General features: G+C 36.3%; 1 protein-coding gene across 8 annotated transcripts in view; it reads right to left on the bottom strand.

Moving 5' to 3' along the window:
* Positions 1-26,542, bottom strand: part of LOC137075703 (bromodomain adjacent to zinc finger domain protein 2B) — a 107,979-nt gene that overhangs the window by 28,824 nt on the left and 52,613 nt on the right. For 2 of the 8 annotated variants that reach the window (XM_067444603.1, XM_067444597.1), the window contains exons 4-22: positions 24,028-24,216; positions 20,944-21,090; positions 17,830-17,978; positions 17,276-17,488; positions 15,069-15,422; positions 12,581-13,007; positions 11,324-11,584; positions 10,617-10,671; positions 9,522-9,630; positions 9,337-9,438; positions 8,244-8,457; positions 7,245-7,337; positions 6,369-6,430; positions 6,104-6,169; positions 5,650-5,715; positions 5,017-5,061; positions 4,726-4,758; positions 912-977; positions 533-673 (exon numbers count right to left, since the gene is read on the bottom strand). In XM_067444603.1, the coding sequence (XP_067300704.1) occupies positions 533-673; positions 912-977; positions 4,726-4,758; positions 5,017-5,061; positions 5,650-5,715; positions 6,104-6,169; positions 6,369-6,430; positions 7,245-7,337; positions 8,244-8,457; positions 9,337-9,438; positions 9,522-9,630; positions 10,617-10,671; positions 11,324-11,584; positions 12,581-13,007; positions 15,069-15,422; positions 17,276-17,488; positions 17,830-17,978; positions 20,944-21,090; positions 24,028-24,216 (2,792 nt within the window). The remainder of the gene's footprint in view (positions 1-532; positions 674-911; positions 978-4,725; positions 4,759-5,016; positions 5,062-5,649; positions 5,716-6,103; positions 6,170-6,368; positions 6,431-7,244; positions 7,338-8,243; positions 8,458-9,336; positions 9,439-9,521; positions 9,631-10,616; positions 10,672-11,323; positions 11,585-12,580; positions 13,008-15,068; positions 15,423-17,275; positions 17,489-17,829; positions 17,979-20,943; positions 21,091-24,027; positions 24,217-26,542) is intronic. The other 6 variants (XM_067444605.1, XM_067444601.1, XM_067444604.1 and 3 more) reach the window with 4 other exon arrangements.

Genomic DNA, 26,542 nt, shown 5'->3' with positions numbered 1-26,542 from the left:
AGTTTGCAACTCAGATTGATGACCAGAATAATGCAGAAATAACCCTCTTAGGGCCAGATTTACTAACAGCCTGCTTCAGCACAAACCCTCTTTTGCCATTAAAAAACTACTGTCAGGATTCACTAAAGACACTCAGTGAAGAATTTGCACTGAAAAGCCTGGACAGGGTTATTTTTGCGGCTGATCTTATTGCATATGCATTTGTAGGAGTTTCTCTTTTAGACGTAGTATTTATGGGAGGAGAGGATTTAAATTAATCACACAAGGTGATTTACTAAGGATTGTGCTCGTCAATTTACTGGTGTTTGTGCCATTATTTAGCACCCAAAAAAAGCCTTAAACCAGATGCTAACTGGTAGATTGTGTTGATCATTATGGAAATGATCGACTGCATCTATGGCTTTAATTTGTGTGTCGTCAGTATATCACACTCTGAACTTGATTGCACTCTCACACTAATTTGCCCTGTTTAGGAAATCTGGCCCTTAAGCTTTAAATTTGTGCACAAAAAAGGATTTCCTGTGTGATTCACCTTCATGTCCGTCAGACACATGTCTTCGTTGGGTTTGTTCAGCTCTTTGGCCATTTCCAGCTCAAGCCGCCTGAGCTCTAGTTTACGCTCTTTGTTCAATCGTTTCTCATCTCGTTTCTCCTGTTTCAGACGCTCCTTCTCCTGCAGAAACATGTTTGAAGAGAAAACAAGCCTTGTGTGCCATCACAGAGACTGATCCACACATTCATAGTCTCTGAGATTGAGCGGAAGAAGGATCAGAGGAGAAAAGAGACACTACAAGAGAGATGATGAGACGAGCATAAGAGGAAGTAGTGAGTAATGGGAGAGAAACAGATGGAGAATGGAAAAGAGGGGTAAAAGAGGATGATGAAATGATAAAAGGAGCTGTCTAACACACCTCAGCTTTCTTCCGGGCCTCCACCGCCTTCATCAACATCACGTGCTGCCGATGTCTCTCCCGCTCCTACAACCAACACTGACACATTAGAGAAAGAACAGACAAACAAAAGAAGAAACAAAAATACACAGGAAAGAGTAAAAGAACAAACTAATGAAGAGAACAATTAAACACAAGAAACACAACCAAAATAATGAATTACAAGATGGAATGAAAGAAAGAACTAATGAACGAAAGAGCATAAGAAGGAAAGAATAAAAGAGCAAACGAATGAATGAAAGAATGAGCAAAAAACGAACGAATGAAAGGACAAACAAACTAAAGAAAGAACGACCAAACAAATGAAAGAAAAAAATTAAAGAAGGAAAGAAAGAATGTAAGAAGGAAAGAAAAAAAGAAAGAATGAACAAAAGAAACAAACAAATGAAAGAAAGAACAAACAAACTAACTAAAGAAAAAGAAAGAACAAACAACCGAACAAATGAAAGAAATAAAAAGAACAAATGAAATAGGGAAAAAAAGAATGTAAGATGGAAAGAATAAAAGAAAGAATGAACGAAAGAAAAACAAATGAAAGAAAGAACAAACTAAGGAAAGAAAGAAAAAAAAGAAAGAACAAATGAACTAAAGAAAGAACAAAAGAAGAAAACACAAACAAACTAACAAACAATGGAAAGAAAGAAAGAGAACAAAAACAAAATAATTAAGAATGAAAGAAGAACAAATTAACTAAAGAAAGAACGAACAAAAGCATAAAAAACAAGAAAAAAAGAAATAAAAAGTGCAAAAAAAAGAACAGAAGAACATCAACCAAAATAAAAAGTGAACAAAACACAGAGTGAAGATGAAGGAATATGAACAGGAAGCACAATGAGACACAGATGAGGTGCAGCAGCAGCAGCAGGCCTCAGACCCTTCACACCACAGCTATTACTGTCTCTTTCAGAACCACTTCATCCAATCAGAATCCATCCTGCTTTAGAGAGCTCCAGCATTTAAAGCGACAGGCGCACTTATAATAAGCAGAATGATATTGTGTGTTGTGTGGAATCTACTATAGTAGTTGTTCTTGGTGTGAACGGGCCTTGAGACGACTGCAGACCACGATAACAGATCTGTTAACCAGCGCGGATCAGTCGGTCAGTTCCTAAACATCTGGCAGAAAGTTAATCCAGGTGTTACATATTGAAGGGTTTGTTCACCCAAAAATGAAAATGTGATGTTTATCTGCTTACCCCCAGTGCATCCAACATGTAGGTGTCTTTGTTTCTTCAGTAGAACACAAATGAAGACTTTTAACACAATTTTTCATGACGACACACTGATATCTTAAAGACACAAAACGATCAGTTTGTGTGATAAATCAAGCCGTATTTATATAATTTTTTACCTCAAATACAACGCTATATCCAACAACCTAGATTAAGTGCTTCACTTCCGGTAAAGTCAGTATACATGCTCTGGCGTTGTGTATGAGATTCACAATAAGTTTCGCAAAGTTTGAGCGCAGCATCTTGGGACATGTGGTCTTCACCTCACAGCTGGTGGAAAATAGGACTCGGGCAGAAATCACGTTCATACATGCGGTTATTAACATTACTGTAGTGTAAAGTAGAGCAGGAGTGAGTGTTGTGGAGCTGAGCGCGGCCGCTGGAACGATTGTTAAACAAACACCCGGCTCACGAGCACCGGGACTTTTATTATGACGGGACGGGACACAGTCGCCGGGCACCCGCACTTCCGCTTTTCTGGTCATGATTATGGGGTAAAGCAGCTCTGTTTATCATATTAGATACATTTAAGTGTGTTTAAAATGATGTTATGACGTTACTCTGTGCGTTCGCTCGGCGCTGCGGTGACATGTTCACACTGCTAAGAGTAACGCAGATATGACGCGATTGACAGGCGACTCCCTCAAATGCGGTGCTGACACATCCCAGGTCATTAGTTAAAATAGCAATTTTCTCACAATTTACAAATAGTTGGAAACATTTGGGATATTGTAGGTACTCAACTGAACAAAATATATAACACCGGCCTAGTGGTTTTTGGATATTTTACAGCAAAAATACTACATAGTGCACCTTTAAGATATCAATGTGTCGTCATGAGCCACAGGGCTCTTTGTGCATGTTGTCTAAGCATGTTTTTTTTGCTCTCATAGAACTGTTAACGTTACCCATTGACAAGCATTTTATGACTGGCCCACAGCAACGGCTGAAGTTAAAAATCTTAATTTGTGTTCTACTGTAGACACACAAACACACCTACATGTTGGATTCCCTGGGGGTAAGCAGATAAACATCACATTTTCATTTTTGGGTGAACTATCCCTTTAAGCCTTAAGGGTGCAGGATAGACAGGAAGAGTCCAGAGAAGATGATCAAGATTCAAACAGACAACAGAGGTTAAAGCAGTTACCAATCAAACAACGATCCAGACGGAAAACTCTTTACAGCTGCCGAGTGACACACTATACTTCCCCCAGGATCTTTAGGAAATCATTGCATGTATATAAAACAACACAGATGCCTCGGGGGTCGGATGTTCTTGAATATCACAAATGAATGGAAAACGAGCAGGAATCAGAATGAATGTTTATGATGTTGAGTTGAAGGCTTGGTGATGTCACCTGCACAGGTGGAAATCTTGTGATTGATGTCTGTTAACAGATATTAGATTATGACTCCGTTCCAAAACAGTGAGCTGCCTTTTAAGAAATTAAACCCCCTACGGCCTTCATATAACCAGCAGTACACGTGAAGAAGAGGAGACTTGACTCACAACCGATTTCAGTAGTTTAGCATGTTAGTCTCTAATTTGAGTGTGAAATATTAGAAACACAATTTTTGGGTAAAATGAATTCAACTACTTTTATAAATACTTCTCAGTGCTGTATGATAGTATTGCTTTTTTTATTTTTTTTATTTTTAATACATAAATAATAAATCTACTTTTATAATTATATATACTTTTTTAAATAAATAAACACACACACACAAAGCTTTTGTTTAATAATTTTTATTAGCGTAAATATATATGTCTACTAATAATTTATGTATTTATATATATATATATATATATATATATATATTTTTTTTTTTTTATAATAATAAATACATAAATTATTAATTAAGTAATCTTAAAATAAAGCTAAATAGAAATATATATAAAAATAAGGTAACACTTTATTTGAGTGTCCTTGTTACACTTTACATGTAGTAATTACTATAAATTGTGCATAATTACACACAGCTAACCCTAACCTACAGTAAGTACATGTAGTTAATAATTATTACTCAGTTCCTAAATTAATAATTACCCTGTAACAAGGACACCTTAAAACAAAGTGTAACCAAAAAGGACAAAAGCACACCAAAAATGAATACAAATAAAAATAAACTGAAAATAAAAAAGGAATTCAAAATATTAATATATATAAATGAATAATACTAAAATAACGTGATGCATGAACTTTATTTAAAATGTACTTATAATGTATCAGCCTTTTCTCTCAAGACTTTGAGCGTTGAGCAATGCATCATTCTTTTCTCTGCAAATGATATATGCAATGCTTTCTAAGAACATATCTCAAAAGGCTTATGCTGTTTCTATAATGCCTTAAAATAGGCAGCTCAATAGGTTTTGGAAAAGAGCCTATTTCTCTCCTTTGGCAAGCAGATGAAAGCAGATGCAGGACGTCATGCAAGAGGAATGTGAGCGAAGTCCAAGCAGTAAGTTGCAAGTGCAACATGGAGCAAAACACCCGAATCAAGCATTTCACAATGTGTTAGATGTTCAAAAGTAAACATACCCATACCATATCTAGTCTATGTCTCTCCAACTCCTGGCAGAGAGAGTTGGCAAAGGCAAGAACAAAAATAAATAAATCAATGCAACTTCCCATTAGAGTGATTACCCATAATGCATTTAGAGGAATAGCTGAGCCAAATAAGAACATAAAATAATAAATGACAGAGGATTTTTCATTTTTGGCTCAGCGACTCCTTTAAAATAATCATATAAAAGAATAAAAGCAGAGACTTGAGGCATTGTTAAGTGAAATACTGTTTGTGAAAGAGATTTGAAGATGGTTTGCTCATACCTGGTGCTTCAGGATTATGGCCTGCTGTCGACGGAGCTCCTTCTCCTTCAGACAGAGATAAAAATAAATTAAATTTCCATTAGTGAGATGGGAGAGATGGGAAAGAGATGCAGATGGAGGGATGTCATAAACAGATAGGATTTTCTGCATTTATTTCCGCAGTATATTGAAATGGCTGGGTTTTGACTGACAGGCGTGTCGTCGGGTGGCACCTGAGTGTTAATGTAAAATGAGAAATGGAGTATCGGCGTCGTCTCGGGTCTCACTCAATCTGTGTGTGTGACTGACAGAAACGCATCCAAATGGATATCAAAATGTGCCCCGCCACCGTTTCTAAGCATATAAAAAACAGTGTCATCAAATATTTCAACTGAATCATTTGAAAATGAAATTATTTCTCAATTGTATCAATTATCGATGTTATCTATAAAATCAGACCCCCAACATGGTGTAGTTTTGTCCTGAGTAACTTCTATCGGACCCTGCACTGTTCTGAGTCTTATTTTTAATAAGGTAACAGATCCAATTAGGAATCAGTCTTGGAAATACCAGATACAGGTGAAAGAGACATCAGATATCCAGAAAAAAATGCTTCAATAAGTCAATAAATGCATTAATTACTAAAATAAAAACCTTTATTCGCTTTTCAGCTTCTAGGATTTTGGCATTGGCAGCCTCTTCCTTCTTTTTTCTTTTAGCCTGAGAACATAAACAGACATTATATCACTTAATACAATATTAATATAACATTATAATTAATTATAGTTTCTTGAGCATCAAATCATCATATTAGCAATATTTCTGAAGGATCATGGGACACTGAACACTGGAGTAATGATGCTGAAAATTCAGCTTTGATCACAGGAATAAATTACACTTTACTATATATTCATAATATTACTCATTTTTACAGTTTTTTATCAAATAAATGCAGCCTTGGTGAGCAGAAGAAACTTCTTTTAAAAAGCATGAGAAAAAAATCTTACAGATCTAAAACTTTTGAATGGTATAATTTACACCAAAAAAAAGTATATTTGTATTACATTTATACTATTTCACAGTATATAAACCTTTTCTTTAGGCGTACCTCCAAAATCTGCCGAGCACGGAGTTCTTTCTCCATACGGACCTGCTGGATTCTCTTGAACTTTTCCTGTGGAAAAAGGCGGGAATGAGAAAGTTGAATGAACTGCGGTCTGGATTTGATGAAAAGTGAAGCCACAGGCATTTTATGCATCAATGCATAAAGGTAAATGCTTATCCGAAGTGTCAAAAGCAAAGATGTGCATGCACAAACAAAACACAAACAAGTCTTCATGAAACATCGGGGGAAAGTATGGCCGTTTTCTGACCTGCTGTTTCAGAATCTTCATTTGTTCCTTGTGTTTCCGCCGCTCCTCCGCTGCCATGATTGCTGAAAGTTCAGAGGAAAATGTTGAGCAGATTTAGAAAGTGTACAAGAAACCAGAAAATCCCTTAAGGGTTAGTTCACCAAAAAATGTAATTTAGGTCATTAATGACTCACCCTAATGTCGTTCCACACCCGTAAGACCTCCGTTCATCTTCACACACAGTTTAAGATATTTTTATATTTAGCCCGAGAGCGTATGCAAGTGTATGCACACTATCTTCCTGTCCAGAAAGGGAATAAAAACATAATCAAAGTAGTCCATATGAGACATCAGTGGGTTAATTAGAATCTCTTGAAGTGTCGAAAATACATTTTGGTCCAAAAATAACAAAAACTACGACTTTATTCAGCATTGTCTTCTCTCCCGGGTTTGTTTTCAATCCTCAAATAAAGATTCAAACGGTTATGAATCAGCGCATTGATTCGGATCCAAATCATGAATCAATCAGCTGAATCATAACCGTTTGAATCTTTATTTGAGGATTGAAAACAAACGCGGAAGAGAAGACAATGCTGAATAAAGTTGTCATTTTTTTAATTTTTGGACCAAAATGTATTTTCGATGCTTCAAGAGACTCTAATTAACCCACTGATGTCTCATATGGACTACTTTGATGATGTTTTTATTCCCTTTCTGGACATGGACAGTATAGTGTGCATACACTTGCATAAGCTCTGGGACTAAATATAAAATATCTTAAACTGTGTTCTGAAGATGAATGGAGGTCTTACGGGTGTGGAACGACATTAGGGTGAGTCATTAATGACAGAAATTACCTTTTTGGGTGAACTAACCCTTTAAAAGCCTCCAGCTCACCTTGCTGTCTCCTGGCCTCTTTGGCCGCTCGTGCCAGCGCCTGCTTTTCCAGCTTACGCATCAGCTTCATCTGAGCCGCCTGCCGTGCGATTTCTGCCAGACACGGGAGATCGTTAGAGCTAAACTTTTATCAGCATTTCAGCAATGTCCACCTTATATTGCAACGAGGAAATAAGCTACTATTCTGAATGTGGAAGAGTTCTAATTCATTATAATTAGAAGAATTGCAGTAAGCAGTAAAACTACACAGTTTATTATTACAATGACAAATAAAAATAATATGATTTGAAATACCAGTTTGCAATTTCAAGCAGCAGAACAGTTTTTGTATAGCTAATAAACACTGGAAGCACATTCAAGTTACAAACGGCTGCATATGCTCATACTGTCAAAATAATATGGATAGACATATCCTGTATCATACAAATAAATAGTTAAAAAAATCATACATTGTGATTTCTGGATTCTTTTTTTTGACTGCCTCTCACAGTGGACAGGCACCTACGATGACAATTTCAGACCCCTCCATGATTTCTAAGTGGGCGAACTTGCAAAATAGCAGGGTGTTCAAATATTTATTTTCCTCACTGTAAATCAACTTCCTGACTACAAACATGTCAAGTTACAAAGCTCTCAGAGCTTGTATGTATGATTGATCTGATTCTGCACTAGTTTATATGCCTTAACTCTCATTCGGACAGGCTATATTTTAGTCATTTTTTTGGTTTTGGGATGTATAACAATATCTGTTAATTTAACAATCTTAGCAGTAAAATATTTTTAGCATAGAATCCATTTCATATATGGGATGAGGAAAAAAGACGAGGAAAAACATTGTTGGGTTTTAGTTCAAAAACTAAAGCACTTTTTGAGTTTTTGTTACAAGCCTAACAACAAACATCCTGTGTGAAGATTCTTCAAAATGTAAAACATTTTCATTTTGAATGTTTCCGTTTCATAAAACAGATAAGATGATGTGTGTGTGCGTAATGATTATACCCTGGGCCTCCAGTTTGCGCATTAGTTTGGCCTCAGACGTGCTTAGAGCATCAGCTTCACTCTCGTCAGGAGCTCGGCTTTTCCTGCGGGAGCGAGCGGAGTCAGCGGCAGGATTCCTCAAAGGGTCGAGATGCTTCAGTCGACCCCGCCGACCTTCCATCGCTAAGATACGAGGAACGACTTCCTCCTCTTTCATCAAGCACCACTGTAACCCCTGAAGAAGACAACATTGTTCCAAAAATTTATTATTTTGGAGGGGAAAAATCCTATTAAGTTATTATTGTTATTTAATATTTAAAACACTTTGACACAACGGACAACAACATTGTTCAGCAAACTATTCTTTAAAAAAAAGAAAAAATTATATATTATTATATATAATTATATTTACCATTATTAACAGCAGTAGTAGTAGTAATATAAGAATACAAATGATAATGATAAAAGTAATAATAATAATATTAATATCTAAAATTATTAGTTATTATTGCTTAGATGGCTTATTTTATTATATATGTTTTAAATAATGAAAACAACATTGTTTAGAGATTTTTTTTTAGAATAACAATTATAATTTTATATTCATATTTAAAACACTAACACAACAGAACACTGTTCAGAGAATAAATTATTTTTAGAAAAAAATATAAAATAATTATTATTTATAATTATACTTAGTAGTAGTAGTATTAGTAGTTGTGTAATATACTACTACTACTACTACTACTACTACTACTAATAATAATAATAATAATAATAATAATAATATCTCAAATGATTTGTTATTACTATTATTGCTTAGATTACTTAATTTATAATTTTTTTATCAATATTTAAAACACTAAAGAAAACAACAGTTTTTTAATATATTTTTTACGTAATAATTATTATATAATTAATAAATAATTTATATATACAAAATATAAATAAATAAATGTTTTATAGCAGCACACTTTAACTCTTTACATTTTATATAACACTGCAATGCTGCTTCCCACCCCAAATTAAATCAAAATCACATTTGTTCAACCCACACAGGTCCTGTCTGACTTCACCGTGGATTAAAACTATAATAAGCATTGAAACAACTTGCCTGTGGTCCATCTCTGGCTTCATAGAAGTCGCCAACCTTTATTTTAGCGCTGAAGCTAAAATGATCACGTGTAATGTCGCTTATTCCATTTCTGGTCAGATACTGTGAGGGGTGAGAACATAAGATTAATAGAAGCGCAGGAGTTCATTAAGAAGCCCACAGCAGTCAAACACGAGATCTCTTGCCTTGATAACATCAGGATACTGTCTGAGCTTTCTGCCGCATGGAGCGTAGTACGCCACCTCTCCTCGTAAACGTCCAGACATGTTTGTGATGCGCGTCTCTCTCTGCCATCTGCAAACCAAAGAGTTTTCATTTCATGCTATAGACTGTGTGAAGTCATACATAAATGAGACCGCTACTAAGTTAGTGGTTTGTAGGCTGAAAACCAGCTGGAGCAGATGAAAGGCTGCTAATGATGCATGTGCTCAGGTGTGTGCAGTCTTGTTTACATGGCATGGATTCTTGCATTGCTGGGCAATAAACCTCTGTGCTCAAGGGGGCGATAGAGTCCCCTTCAAATGTCTGTCATTAAACCTGATGTGCTGCTGCTTTAAAAATGCTGACTTTAAATAATTCAGAGATTTCACATATGTGTATTGGTCTGACACAAACAGCATTTGCAAAGTTAGAAGAAGATTTGTGAAGAGCATGATCTGGGCCTAAAAAGACTGCAAATGAGTGACAGCATTAAAGGGTTAGTTCACCCAAAAATGAAATTGATGTCATTAACTCCTCACCCTAATGTCGTTCCACACCCGTAAGACCTCTGTTCATCTTCAGAACACAGTTCAAGATATTTTATATTTTAGTCCCAGAGCATATGCAGTCTATGCACACTTTACTGTCCATGTCCAGAAAGGGAATAAAAACATCATCACAGTAGTCCATATGAGACATCAGTGGGTTAATTAGAATCTCTTGAAGCATCCAAAATAGATTTTGGTCCAAAAATAACAAAAACTACGACTTTATTCAGCATTGTCTTCTCTTCTGTGTTCCTCAAATAAAGATTTAAACGGTTATGAATCAATGAATCGATCAATTCGCCAATGTCACGTGATTTCAGCAGTTTGACACGCGATCCAAACTGCTGAAATTTAAGATATAGAATATCTTAAACTGTGTTCTGAAGATGAACAGAGGTCTTACGGGTGAGAAACAACATTGAATGAGTCATTAATGACATCAATTTCATTTTTGGGTGAACTAACCCTTTAATCAAAAGAAATGAATGATCAATGTGACGTGATAATGCTTTACTTTTTGACGTGACCCACCCATAGTCTAGAGGTTTCCGTAGTGCACATTCATCTGTGACTCTTCTCCTTTTTCCTAGGGACATGATACATAAGCAAATAAATAAAAATCACAGAAACATCACACTACCAGCCAAAAGTTTTTGAAACATTAAGTTTCTTACGTGCATCAAGGATGCATTTATTGAATGAAAAATACAGTAAAAACAGGAATATTGTGAAATATTTTTACAACCTGAAATAACAGTTTTCTATGTGAATATATTTAAAAATGTGATTTATTCCTGTGATCAACGCTGATTTTTCAGCATCATTACTGAAGACTGGCTTCAGTGTCACATGACCCTTCAGAAATCATTCTAATATGATGATTTGATGCTCAAGAAACATTTCTGATTATCATCAATGATGAAAATCGTTCTGCTGTTTTATATGTTTCATATATTTCTTATACTGAGGACTAAAATGCAGCTTTACATCATAAGAATAAATTACATATTCAAACAGAAATTTTATTTTACATTGCAATATTGTCAATAAAATTATCAAGTAAATAAATACAGCCTTGTTGAGCATAAGAGGCTTCTTTAAAAAAAATTACAGAAATCTTAATTCCAAACTTTTCGGCAGTAGTGTACTTGCAGGTTTAAAGTCAAATATTCTTGGCCTTAACTCTTTTTTTTAAATTAACCTGAAAATAGATATATTCATAACTTTATATGCAATACCTGGGGGTGTGGCACCACTGTAGGATGAGAAAAGTGGGCTGTGATTGGCTGAATTCCCCGAATTGGTTGGTGTGGCTGTGACAGGTGTTTTCTGAACCTGTAGATTGAGAGGGGTGGGGCTAGTGCTGTGGGAGGAGTCAAGTACAGACGCTGAGGATTTGTTGAGTTTGAGTGGCGTCCTGTCCATTTCGAAATCTGTGTCCATCTCTTCATCTTTACCATCCTCATCATCAGAATCACTGTCTAAGTTGCTGTCAGAATCTGCAGGAGAGAAAACAATACTCGTGTATGAATGAATAAAAAAAATAATCTAGCATGTTGCGTGTGACTTTAGCAGCATTTAGGATCATTAACATGCACGCAAAATTTTGACTGATGCGTTGTGGAAATTGCAAATAAGATTTCTATTATGATTTTTTTTGATGCATCTTCCAATGACAGTTTCTCAACTAACCTCTGAGGTTGTTTACATTTATGCATTTGGCAGATACTTTTATCCAAAGAAATTAACACTGTTGATGCCGTACATTCTTGCTGTACAATTTCAGTGGGAATCACACCCATGATCAGTAATTCTGTTTATAATGTTTAAAAATAAATAAATACTGTTTATATATATTTTTTGTAATACTGTATTGTGAGAACTATTAATGTTAAAGGTATACGTTTACCTGATTGTTTTTCATAGTGTGATTATTTGGTGAATCCAATCTGGGTCAATTTGACCTGTACCATTAAGTTTGTACCCTTTTTTTTAACATAATCCAATTTTTATTTATTTTTTGTTACCAGGAGAATATTTTGAGTTTGAACAGAAATTTCATAAGTAGTAATTTAGGCTACTAAGTTAGTAATTAACTAATCTCAAAAGATGATAATACTTTACAATAAGGTCCAATAAGGTTTCTGTGCTCCTGAATGTTTGTCACATTTGTGTGTGTCCTTTAATGAAAGCAGTGATACAGAACGGTGATTAAACTGACTTAGCTACCCGGTGCATTGAACGTTTTATTTCACACCTTCCAGTCAAACAGAAACGAGCATTCAAACAGACCATGGTATAAATAATATTAAGAGCAACTTCTGATATTAATTATGTATTGGTGTTCAAATAAGATTAATGCATGCTTTAGAAGTATTTTAAATAATTAGTTCATGGTAATTAATGTAGTTAACTAATGTAAAAAAATGTAACGTTACCCAAAAGATAAGCAAATCTATAAATATAAGATCTGAATGATTAAACATCACGCTGACCTGAAAGACTGTCGTTTGAAATGTCATTTTCATCCTCATCCTCCATTAATGAGTCATCAGAGTCTTTACTGTCGGGGTGGTCAGACTCCACCCCCCTGAAGTTCTCCACCAATGACGGTCTCTTCACTGTCCTCTGTGTCAGACCAGGTGAGGTTTCAGATGGACCCGTTTCTCTGGCCGCCGTGGTGCTGAGGTTAATGGGGGTGTTGAATGCAGGGCTGGTGGCAGCCATTAGTGGTTTATCAGGGACGCGTGCGCTCTGGCAGCGAGGTTTGGTAATCAGGGCCAGAGGAGCGTCCTGCACCGCACCGGGATGGTGGTTCTCAGTAGGAAGAGATGGGAGGAACGCACTGTATTGAAGTTTCTGGCTGTTCTGTGATTCCTGTGGAGGAAAGGCCTGTTTGATGGACTCTTGAGGTAGCGATGGCTGATGGGACAGAGAGCCGAAGGGAAAAGCAATTACTTCATCTGTCATTCATTGTGACTCTTTTACTCATGGTTGCCTTCGCACAAATATAGGAAAATATGCATCTAATATATTCAAAACAATATTTAGAATATAATGTTTTTATTATAATGTAGAAATTTTCATAAACAGTCAAGCTGAGAATTGAATTATGCACATGATATAAACTACCAATAAAAAGTGGGGTTGGTAAGAATGTTTTTGACCATGGCTGCATTTATTTAATCAAAAACTGTACAAACAATAATATTGTGATGAAAATATTGTGTTTCCTATTTAAATGCATCTTAAAATGTAATTTATTCCTGTAATCAAAGCTGACTTTTCAGCATCACTATTCTAGTCTTGTCACATGATCCTTAAGAAATCTTTCTCATATGATGATTTGCTGCTTAGAAACACTTCTGATTATTAATGTTGAAAACATTGCGCAATGACTTTTTGCTTCTTTAATAAATAGAAATTTCAAAAGAACAGCATTTATTTGAAATGGCAATCTTTGTTAACACTTTATTTTAAGGTTCATTTATTAACTATTAACTAGTTGCTTAATACCATGCATGTTTTTTTTTTAAATTTATATAGCACAACTAAACACAACACTAGTTGACCAGTGTGCTTTACATCAATACAAAAGACAAACTAAAACACAATATAAAAGCAATACATTTCATCCTCAGCCATATGCCAAATCAAAAAGATATGTTTTTAACTGAGATTTAAAAACAGCCAAGGAAGGGGCTAATCTAATATTTAAAGGTAACGCATTCCATAGTCTAGGCGCAGCTGATGAAAACGCCCGGTCCCCCCTACTTTTCAACTTTGTTTTTGGTATATATAAGTACCTCTGATTCGACGACCGGAGAGACTTAACTGGACGATGTTCTGTCAGTAAATCCGAAAGGTAAGGAGGGGCCAAACCATGTAAGGATTTAAAAACCAGAAGAAGACTTTTAAAATCAACACGATATTGTACAGGTAGCCAGTGCAAATGACGTAGTACTGGAGTAATATGTTCCCGCTTTCTAGTGCCTGTTAGAAGTCTTGCCGCCGCATTTTGAATTACCTGTAACCGGGATAAAGCTGATTGGCTAATCCCGACATACAGTGAGTTACAATAGTCCAGCCTCGTTGTTAAAAAAGCATGAATCAGTCTTTCAAAGTTTTTAAAAGATAAAATTGGTTTTACTCTAGATGGTAGTTGGAAACAGCATGATTTAACCACCGAGCTTATCTGCTTGTCAAATTTTAGACCGTCATCAAAAATGACACCTAGGTTTTTCACCCAAACCTTAACTGGAAGTGTTACATTACCTAAGGTAATTTGACTAATAGAATTCGATGAGCCGAATACTATAATTTCAGTTTTATTTTCATTAAAATTAAGGAAATTTCTAGATAGCCAAGCTTTCACATCAGATAGGCAGGCCTTAATTTTTTCCAGTCCATCACAATTTGGTTTTAGGGGTAAATAAACTTGAGTGTCGTCCGCATAGCAGTGAAACGACAACCCATGTTTTCTGAAAATGGACCCCAATGGAAGCATATATAATGTGAAAAGAGTTGGAGCCAAAATGGATCCCTGCGGAACACCACAAGACAAAGGAGCAGCCTTCGATGAATATTACTAGGATATTGGTTGTTTATTAGTACTTATAAAGCACATATTAACGCCTTATTCTGCATGACCTTATTCAACATCCCTTAATCAAACCCAATACATAAATGCTACAAAAACGACCTTACTAATAAGCAGTAGATTAGGAGTGTATTAGTGAATATGTGTTCCCCATTCTAAAGTGTTAACCGATCTTTTGTAAAATTATAAATGTCTTCACTGTTCTTTTTGAGCAATTTAATGCATCCGCACTGAATAAAAGTATTGATTAATTATTCAAATAAAATCTGATTGACGCCAAACTTTTGAGTACATGCTAGTCATATTTTAAAACTAAAGACATGACTAGGATGTACTCAAAAGTTTGGCAAAGTGTCTTGTTTTTCTGATCATGTGAATGTCACCTGTTTGAGTTTGCTGATGTGGTTAATGGTCAGTAGGGTCTTGTCGAGGTAATTCTTGCAGGTCTTCAGACGGTCCGACTGCAGAGGAGTGGATTTCGAGGAGGGCGGTGTGGGAGAGAAAGACAGAGGCTTCGGCGATGGGGTGAGGGAAGGTGGTTTTGGAGAGGATGAGTGTGAGGCGGTTTTCGTAAAGGACAGAGGCAGGTCTTTAGGGGAAGGTGCATCCCGCTCTCTGCGCCGCTGTGTGACTAACGCAAGTGGTTTTGCGCTGGCTGCTTGACCTGTAGCGTGGATGACACTGGTTTGTTTGCTGGGATCCTCCGTGGGCCTGAACGCCTGGATGTGCGATGCAGGCTGGAACGAGAGTGAAATAACTTTCTTTATTTGTAATAATACTTTTTATTAATGCCATCTACCAGATCAAAGGCTAGCTTCAGAATAGCATACTACCATATTTTTATGACATAAAGGTTTAGGGCCAGATTTACTAAAGCAAATTAGCGTGCAAGCTCAATTCCAAAAAAGTGGTGATGAGAGTGTAAAGTTCTGCGTGTGATCTACTGATCGCGCCAAAAGATCAAATTAAAAACAGACGCAGTCGATCATTTCCATAATGACAATACAATCTACCAGTTAGCATCTGGTTTAAGACATGCTTTTTTTGGGAGGTAAATAATGGCACAAACACCAGTAAATTGATGAGCATAAACCTTAGTAAATCACCTTGTGTGATTCATTTTAACACTCTCCTCCCATAAATACTGCATCTGATAGAGAAACTCCTACAAATGCATTTGCAATAAGATCAGCCGCAAAAATAATCCTGTCCACGTCTTTTCAGCGCAAATTCTTCACTGAGTGTGTTTAGTAAATCCTGACAGTAGTTTTTAACGCCAAAAAAGGGGTTGTGCTGGAGCAGGCTGTCAGTAAAACTGGCCCTTAAATTATATAAAGGGTTTAAAACAAAGATTACATTTTTAAGATCTTGGCAATTTCATTTTAAACAAGATTATTAAAAGATTCTTTTTCTTTATGATTACTTTTCATCAGTGTTCTTTTAATAGTACTTATACACTATAAGCACTTATACACTATATACACTAGGCAAGGGAACTTTATTTATATAGCACATTTCATACACAATGGTAATTCAAAGTGCTTCACATGAAAAGGAAACAAATACCTAAGAATAAAAATGTGATGCATAAGAAATAAAAATAACAATAAAAGCAGAGAATACCTCCATCTGGATTAGGACGAGTCAAAGAGTTTCAGTCAGAATATTTGTGCGTTTTAAACCCTTGCCAGTTCTGGCGCTCTTCACTCGCGGCTAAGTGCAGATATCCCACTCTCCCTTTCGGTCTCATCCACTCAGACAGCCCTACCAAAAATAATAAAAATCTTCCTACCTTGTTTGTTGCTTAGCCAGGGATGTCACCGAAGAATGATTGCCCTCGCATTCGGGATCGTTCCAGATGTATCCCTGGCAAACAACCCTGAATCTATCTCTATTTTGTTGTTTTTAACAAACAGCTTAATCCCTAACTGCCTGATTCACTAAGTTCAGAGCGCCCCTATCTGATGTGGAAGAGACAGAGTCAGGTTTGCGGTGCTACTAGATCTACTTATCCGATGGATTTTCACTCCGTGGGGGTTATCCCAGCACAAATACACCCTTTGTGTCCCACCGGAGCACGTACAATGTGCTGCCTTGACTTTAACACCCTACAGCAACTTCTTATACTCCCAGTATAATTATACATTTATTTTCATTTATGCAGCAATTTTGGTGTTTTTTAAGTATTTCTATTCATCTCTAATTTATTGGTAACACTTTACAATAAGGTCCCATTTGTTAACAACAGTTACCTAAAATCAACTAACAATGAGCAAAAGAGTATGCAGCTAGTTAATAAAAATACTGCTGTTCATAGTTAGTTCATGTTTTCTGAGATCCATTAAATACAACTAAACATTTGATTTTAATATTGTATTAGCAAATTATTAAATTAACAACAAAGTTTAATAAACGCTTTAGAAGTTTTTTATTTACAGTATTAGGATTAGAAAGTGTTATACTTTTTTTCACTTATATCTAATTCTCGTCTAATATTTATATATTTTTTTATTACAGCTTTATTTCAATGAATGAATTATTTTTTAAATAATACTTTAAATAAAATGAACAGTTTTTCAATGACACGTACCTTTCGGATACCTTTCGGATCTTTTCTGCACTTTTCTGAGTCCACACTATCATCACTATCATCATCATCATCATCATCATCGTCGTCGTCGTCGTCAACATCCTCCAGGTCATCTGAGTCAGAGCTGCTAAGAGCATCGCTTGAGCTGTCAGAGCTGGATGCTGATTGGCTGTCGCTGTTGATGGAGACATCTGGCACTTTGCTACGAAGCTTCTGTCAGGAAGAGCAATGTCAGTCGACAGGAGCAGCCAAACACGCACATTTTTCTTTGTTTACGCAAACAACAGCTTTCTGTCACCCTTCCAGTTGACATGACAAACTAAAAATAGTCCCAAAAAAGGTGGATATTTTTTGACAGAAAGTGTCAACTGTAGTAAGTGGTTTCACAGCATACTGATACAAATGCTGCATATATCAGGAAAATATGAAACTGTTTATCTACTGAGTCAACTAATGAACCAAACATTTGAATTCCACTAGAAAATACAACAGCATACGGGTTTAAAACAACATGATGGTGAGTAAATGATTATCAAATGTCGTGTAATCCTTACCTGGTCCTTTGTTTTGAGTCTGTTTTTCTCTTCTAGCTGGTGTAGTGCTGGTTTTGAGCTGGTTTTCGGACTCTTGGTCTGATCTGGAGGTTTGAGGGCTGGAGAAGGTGTGGAGTTTGTTTTTCCATTGACAGAGCCGTTCAGCCCTACTTCAGAAAAGATAATATATGAAACAAACAAATCTTTAGTTACAGTATGATACCGTACAGTAAACTATAGGTAGATCAAACTGAAAATGAATGGCAAACTTTCACCAAAAAGGTTGGAGTTTGCTTGCGTGGTGTGCATTCAGATCTTTGGATTTTATGCACAGCTAGCCGAGGATTATCCCACTTATACCATGGTCATTTGCCAGCATTGACAAGTTAAAGCTGTTACTAATATTTGCACCACAAGAGAAATGTAACAGTGATTCAGTAGCAAACAGACAGCATAGGTTTCTGTGCTCCTGAATCTGTGTGTGTGATTAATAAAGAACGGCTCCAGAACTGATTGGTTTTAATGCACACATTCCAGCCAGTCAGAATCAGGTATTCAGACAGACCATGGTATACATAATTGCAATACACGTCCAGGTAGCTCAACAAATATATGTACAGTAATGTAAAAAGGAAATCTGTGGTTTCACGTATAATGAATAGAAATCATCTGGTCTTTCAGAGGTCTTAAAATTAGGTATATACAACCTCTGATGAGCAACAACATGACATATTACAACAAAAATAAAAGGCACAGAGCATGTGAGATAAACTAAGTACACCCTATGATGTAATTGCTTGTAGATCCAACTTAAGCAGCAATAAGATCATGACTTAATCATTTTCTATATGTCTACATCAGTCTCACATAGTTGTGGAGGAATTTTGTCCCGCTCTTCTTTACACCGTTGCTTCAGTTCATTGAGGTTTGTGGGCATTTTTTTATGCACAGCTCCCAGAAGGTCCTGACTCCTGCCACAGCACTTCAATCAGGTTGAGGTTTGACTTTGATGGTGCAACACCTTAGCCCCTTTCACACTGCGATTCCGGCAAATACACGGATAATGCGACCCGGCATTTGTTTCGATTTGGTCCATTCACACTGCCAGCGAAATACCGCAATATGTGCGCTTTCACACACAACGCTTAACGGTCCCGGATCGAGTTGACACGTGACATCCGGATGTGACGTATAACAGCGAGCGATCTCAGCTTCAGCGCGGATAGTAAGGAGCTCCGTGGTCTCGACTTGTGTCCAGTTTGCGCTCATTTCTGCTTGTTTAATTTTAGTTTCTTTTGTATACGAACACTCTCTGCGTTTAAAACACCGACAAGCTCTTCTGGCACTGCAGGGTTGTATTATTGAAAAAACAAGCTCTAGGAGTCGCACGATAACTACGTACACGTTGCGGCATTAGTTTCGGCTTTTGTTCACACAGCGCTCGTCCTGGGTCGAATACCGCAATATTACTAGGTCCCCGACCCGGGGCGAATTCGGTAATCAATCCCGGGACGTGGTTGCTTTCACACAGACGGCGACCCGGCAATGTTCCGGGAATATTGCGGGTCCGACATGCAGTGTGAAAGGGGCTCTTGATTCTTTTCTTTTTCCGCCATTCGGTTATAGATTTGCTGATGTGCTTGGATCATTGTCCTGTTCCATGACCTAATGCTTTAGCTGTCAGACGGTTAGCCTCACATTTGACTCTAGAAAACTTTGCTATACAGAGGAGTTATTGGCCAACTCAATGACAGAAGGTGCTTTGGTCCTGTGGCTGCAAAACAAGCCCAATGGTCACCCCTCCATCAGCGTGATGCACAGTACAAGGTGTTTGGTTTTTGTGACTTATGGCCAAACATCTTCCCATGGGTCTTGTCTGTCCAAAGAACATTGTTCCAGAACCCTGTCGGTTTGTTCAGATGCAACTTTGCAAACCTTAACCATGCTTTGCCATGAGAAAAGAGGCTTTCTCCTGGCAACCCTTCCAAACGAGCCATACTTCAGCAGAGCAGGCTTTTTCTAATTGTACTGCCATGAACATTAACATGTTAACCGAGGCCTGTAGAGTCTGAGGTGTAGCTCTTGGGTGTTTCATGGTTTCTCTGAGCATTGCACGATCTGACCTTGATGTGAATTTGCTAGGACGTCCACTCCTGAGATGACTGGTATCTGTCTTGAATGTTTTCCACTTGTGAATAATCTTCCTCACTGTAGAGTGATGGACTTCAGATTGTTTGGAAATGGACGTGTAACCCTTTCCTAGATTGATGGGCAGCAACAATTGCTTCTCTAAGATCATTGCTGATGTCTTTTCTCCTTGTCATTGTGTTAACACACACCTGAATGCTCCAGACCAGCAAACTGCCAAAACTTCTGCTTTTATAGAGTTGGTGACGCTTGCTGATGATCAATTAATCAAAGACATTGGATTCGCAGTATATCTTAATTCCCATGGAAGCAGGATAGGGGTACATAGTTTGTCACATGGTTTCTCCACTTCAGCCTAGCTTTTGTTAAAACAAAAAAACACTGCGTAATATATATTGTTGTTGTTCATTTGAGGTTGTATTTACCTAACTGCCATAGCCAAACTACCTAACCTAATGATTTTGGTAACACTCTAGTATGGGAAACACATATTCACTATTTAACTATGACTTTTTCCTCAATAAACTCCTAATTTACTGCTTATTAACAGTTAGTAAGGTAGTTTTTGTAGCATTTAAGTTTAGGTATTGGGTAGGATTAAGGGATGTAGAATAAGGCATTAATATGTGCTTTATAAGTGCTAATAAATAGCCGAGATCCTAGTAATATGCATGGTAATAAGCAACTAGTTAATAGCTAGTCTGAACCTAAAACAACTGAACCTTAAAATAAAGTGTTACCAAGATTTTTTTATTATGTCCTGTTACTTAAAACTATAGAATTCAAAAAGGCTTTATTTTAATTTTAACATTACTGTTTTTACTGTTTAACATTAATTTAATACGGTGTATAAATTGGTGACTTTTTGCAATGCATTCGCCGTAACAAGAACTTGGCATAACTTTCAGGAAAAAAATTATGCATTATGACTTGACAGACTGTATTACAAGTAAAACAGAATGTAAACTCAGCCTCAAGGAATTATACCTTTAGCAGGAGTGCGTCGGGCATGAGACTGGAGGAGGGTTTGTTCATGGTTCAGCGATGATGCACTGAATAATGCCGGCAGACCAAGAAGATGTGGAAAAAAGGCAGCTGTCCCCTGACCTTGAGCATCTACAGAACGCCACCAATCTGAGGAAACACAGAGAAGCACATACAGTGGATCATAGGTAGGGTTAGGCGACTGTTAGATACGATTAACCAGAAGAAATTTGTCAACCGGTAGAGATATTAGACTATCGTCTCTACTGCGGTTACGCTCATGTGACGTTGCCATGCTAAGCAGTCATGAAACTGTATTATTTGCAAGTGTATTTTAAGCATTGCATTTTAAAAACAGGTGATTTTAAACCATTTAGCAGTGAGAGCAGAAGAGGTGAAGGCCACTATCAGAGCAACCTGGGCTCTAATCACACCTGAGCAGTGCCACAGACTGATCGACTCCATGCCACGTCATGCATCGCTGCAGTAATTTAGCCAAAAGGAGCCTCAACTAAGTATTGAGTGTTGTACATGCTCATACTTTTCATGTTAATACTTTTCAGATAGCCAAGATTTCTAAAACTCCTTTCTTTGTATTAGTCTTAAGAAATATTATAATTTTCTGAGATACTGAATTTGGGATTTTCCTTAGTTGTCAGTTGTCAGTAAAGAAATAAACATTTGAAATATATCACCCTGTGTGTAATGAATGAATATAATATCTCTAATGCATCTCTAGTGCTTGAAGTATTTGTTCTATTGTAGTTTGTTTTCTTTGCTCTTTCTTTATCACTGTTTACTTGTCCAGTGTCACGTTTGGTTTTGGGGTTTTCTTTCATGTCTTTAATTTTGAAATTCTCAGTCATGTTTCTGAATCGCTGTTTGGTGAGTTCATGTCCATGGTCCAGGTGGTTTTATGTTAATGCTCAAGGCCTAGTCAATCCAAGTCTTTGTTTTGTATCTGTTCACACTGCGATTTTAAAAAACTGCACATGGGTTCACTTCAACTAATAAATACAGTGAATACGTTACATCCAGCAAGCTTGAGAGGTGTTTTTTTTTTGTGTGTTTTTGGCTAGTATTAGCTTTTTAAATGATATTGAAAGGGTTTTATGATATCAATTTGAGATTAAAATAACTATATTGTGATATATATCAATAGATAAATTAAATTACTCATATATTGATATAAGATTTTGGTCATATCACCCACCCCTATTTCATAGGAAGTGAGACTCTCTCTTTAAACTGCATAAAGGCTTAAATAGCCTCTGTTTATTTATTTTTTACTTTCAGACAAAAAATTGTTGAGTCAGCATTCAAAGTTTTTATTTCATCTAATTGTATCTATTAATTTTACAGGTGTAATTTATTAAATAATTTCCTTAGGTGCAAAATTATTCCAAATACCTACAAAGTGTCAATCAAATACTATGAATCAAGTCAAATCAAAATTATCTATATCATTTTTTCACAAAAAACATTTAAGCAGCTTTATAAAAATGATGATGTTAATGTTTATTTATAATGAATGACTTATTATCTAAATATCTTCATGACTTATAGTCACATCCGTCAGCTTAGAGCTGCGCGATAATACGGTTTACATTTTGTGATGACATGACAAACAAAGCCATTAGCTATAATGTATAAATGTGAGTATACTGTATATAGTCATCCTCATATATTCAAATTTATATAAAAACCTGGGCGATGATATAGCTACACTTTGCTGAGAAAAATAAATAAAAAATCAGACAGCTGAGATTTGCTATTTAATATATTGCTGTATATATAGTGTATACTGTATGTATGTGAATAAAATTGGATATAATATCATCCACTTTTATATAGAGAGCTGTGCTAAAAAAAAAAAAAAAAAAAAAAAATGCTGGTCCTGTATATTGTTCTCATTCTCCATATCAATAACAAGGGACACATAAGCACCTCAACTTTGCTTGAAGTTTCCATAAAACAGCACAAAAATAGCTTTAATTTATCCTCAACTGTGCCATAACCACAAACAAACTAGCTCATAAATCCTCAGTGAGCAAACAAATCTATACAAACAGCCACTGCCTTCATTCAGGAGTGATGTTAAATGATTCAGAGCTACAGAAAATCCATCTTGTGATTACAGGCCTCCGCTCTTCAGATGTGTGTTTTCATTCATTATAAACCTGCTGAAGATGGTAAATCTAAAGCAGACATCACATGCTATTTTCTCCAAAACCTGTCTCAAACATGGCTTACACGGTTCTTGTAAACATACACATTATGACAACGAGTACAGCATGTGCTACACAATATGGAGCATCATATGATTATAAGTAACAACCTTAAAAGCATCACTTTAGTTCTATTTGAATGTTTGAGAGATTTGTAAAATCTTGCTCATCTGCTCCTGCCCAGAAAGAAGCATTGCGTGTCATGAAGCGTTTAAAGTCTGTGAGGGGCTGAAAGCGCTTCAGGAGGTTAAGGCAAAGCTCTGACCCCAAGCATTCAGGCCTTCATAAATGTCATGGCCTCAGCGTGGACCAATGGACTGATGGAAAGCTCTATAAAGGTGATGCATGTTATCCATGTGCTCACAAAAACATGTCCAGTTCACATTTAACCCCCAACCCGAAAAATATTTTTTTTTTATATAGGTGATATTATTTTGAAGCATGTTTTTTAGCACATTTTCTTTAAAAGCAACATTATATTGAATGTCATTTTTTTTACTTTGTAGTAGTATTCACACAAACTGAGGTAATTCACATAACTGCATTAATATCAGTGGCTTAAGCCTCCGTTACTTGCTCTAAAATTACATTTTGGAATTAGCAATGGAGGCTTGGATTTAGGGTAAGAAAATAGCCCTACGCACAAAGACTCGTGACCACATTACCACCTTACCACCTCATGAGTGCATTATTTTTCTAATAATTTAACAGCCCGTTGTCAATTATTCCTTACTTAAAAAGTAGATTGCTGGGTGTTTAAATCGAGATCATGATCTTTTAACGATCAAACGTGCAGCTCCAGCAGACACAGACCAGCATCATTTCACCTGAAGCTAATGACATCTTTTGGCCAACATACCTGGCAAAGCTCCGAGCTGAGAGTGGGCGGCCAAAGCTGCCGACATTCCCAGAGTTCCCAGACCTCCGAATTCAGATCGGACAGGGGAAGAGGAGTGCAGACTGAAGGCTGGATGATTGATCATGGGAAAGCCACCGGAAACTGAAGAAATTCCCAAGCTCTGATTGCCAACCATTCGGAACAAATGACCTGAAGAGAGAAATCAAAAAATATCTCATGCATGTGTCACAGTCAGATACATAAAGCCTGTCAGAGAAATGATCAGAATATTCACAGTAAGTGCAATTTTACATGACAAGATGTTATTTCAAAAACTATAACAGTGAAAGAAAAAAAATATTTGGTAACCCTTTCTATGAAGACAATGCTTAAAATGAATTATAGCTCCATTTATTTATTAATTAAATTTATTTCACATGGACATAACAATTGCATTGGACGGACCATATGCATTTTTTCTTTAAGTAAATGTCAAGTAACCATGAAGATGTGCTCACTATACATTTTAAGTTATTTACTTGAACAAAAACAACAGAAATTATTAATAAAAACAGTATATTTTTTAATGTTACATTAAAAAATATATTGTTGCAGTGCTTTTCTAATGTTTTTTTTAAGTATAATTCCAAACTGTTATTAGCAATACCATGCATATTGCGGAGATACAGATTTTAACTAATCAAAATGTCCATTCTTGACCTCTAATGCAAACATTAGCCATAAAGACAACTGATAACTAATTAGTATACAGTAAACAAGTGTCTCTGGAAATAATTTATCTTTGCTAACGTATAAATCAGTGTATAATGGATTCTGAGCATGCACATTGAAAAAGCAAATGCACGACATAAGTAATTATAAAAATAACACTTAACACAACTCTTGTTATAAAGCTATTTAGGCCTTAATGAATCTTAATGAGCGAATAGTAATATTTATGTATAAATAAAGATTAAAATGCGACTACAATTCATTATAAGCATGGGCTTCATAGAAAGTGTTTTTCTATATTAAAAAACGAATCAGATATCTCACGTCACTGAATTTCAGTAATGCACATTGCTTCTATAAACTGCATACATAAATTAAAAAAACCTTCATACATTTACGAACCCTTTTTCTTCGTTGCTTAGGTGGGCTGAAGGCTTTTATTTTTCCTGAAGTCATTTACAGCTAAACTCCTGAGGGATTCGCAGAGAATAGAGAACGACCACAGAAAAAATTCCCTTCAAGAGAAACAAAAAAAATGGCCTTGTCCCCTGAGCTGCTGTGATGGCCGTTTACATGCAAAAAAAAGGCCCATCTTTGCTTTGAATCTCATTCTAATGAGCTGCATATTTAGCGTCAGCTCCTTTGAGGCCCGGCCTGTCGATACAGGATGAGACAGTGAAAATAAATGGCTGGAAAAAAACGTCCGAAAGGCTGGTTTCCATCCCTCCCCACTGCCCCCTCCACTGCAAGAGGCAAAGGCGTCTGCAAACAGCCTTTAAATATTAATGCACTCCAAGCGGTTGAATAATCTGAATTGACCCGCTACGAGGAAAGTAAAAAAAAAAAAAAAGGTATGTAAAATGCATTTGCTTTACCACTTCTTTCACAAAAAGTATTCAAATAATTACAAATTATAAATAATTCAGTCAAAACTAAACGTTTTGTAATTTACTCACCGGTCACATGTCCTGTATTTTTTTCATGTCCTCAGATTCACTACACAATTTTAAATATGATCAAATCAAGAGTAACATTAATTTTTTAGGGCTCATTAGAATATGTCAATTTATATAATGTTTTATTGAGTCATTTTAAGGTCTGATTTTACCCTTCAGTTATCATTGCTCACCACTTCAGTACCAAGTTGGTACTAGGGATTTGTATTTATTTTTACATGAATATAAAGCACATGGGATACACACACAGACACACACCAAATCACTACCGTTTACTTTTGGTCAAGGGAGATTTTTTTACATTTTCTCAGAATTTTGTCAAGCAGTTCAGTTGAATTGATTTATCTTTGCAATTGAGTGAATTAGATCATCACTAATATATCAGCTCTAATATGCACACATACACACTGAATTCATTGCTCTGGTCAAAACAGGTTATCTTTTGAGCATGATTGTTTTTGTGCGTAAGAAGAGAGATATTCAGATACATAATTCATCAGTGAGGAAAGACACCTCTAGTAATAATGGAGGGAAAAAATAAGAGATTCTCTCTTGGCATTTCTCATAAGAGAGAACAAAGATTAGACGTAAAAAAAAAAAAAAACATGAATTGCAATTTATAAATTTGCATATTATTCTGCATAAACATCAGCTGTTCGCCCGCCGCGCATATAATGCGTTTAGGAAAAGGACACAATCTATCTCTCTGATGAATCTCAATCTAAGCGAGAGCAGGAGATCATCAGCAGATGGCCAGGAGTCCGTTTAGTTGTTGGTGTTCATTTATAAAGCAGCTCTTTATATTTTCTGTCCAACTGTCAGAAGTGTGTGAGACGGCTGAACTCACC

This window comes from Pseudorasbora parva, chromosome 5 (genome assembly GCF_024679245.1).
Source record: "Pseudorasbora parva isolate DD20220531a chromosome 5, ASM2467924v1, whole genome shotgun sequence".
Taxonomy (NCBI): Eukaryota; Metazoa; Chordata; class Actinopteri; order Cypriniformes; family Gobionidae; genus Pseudorasbora; species Pseudorasbora parva.
This window is presented reverse-complemented; position numbering and strand designations above follow the sequence as displayed.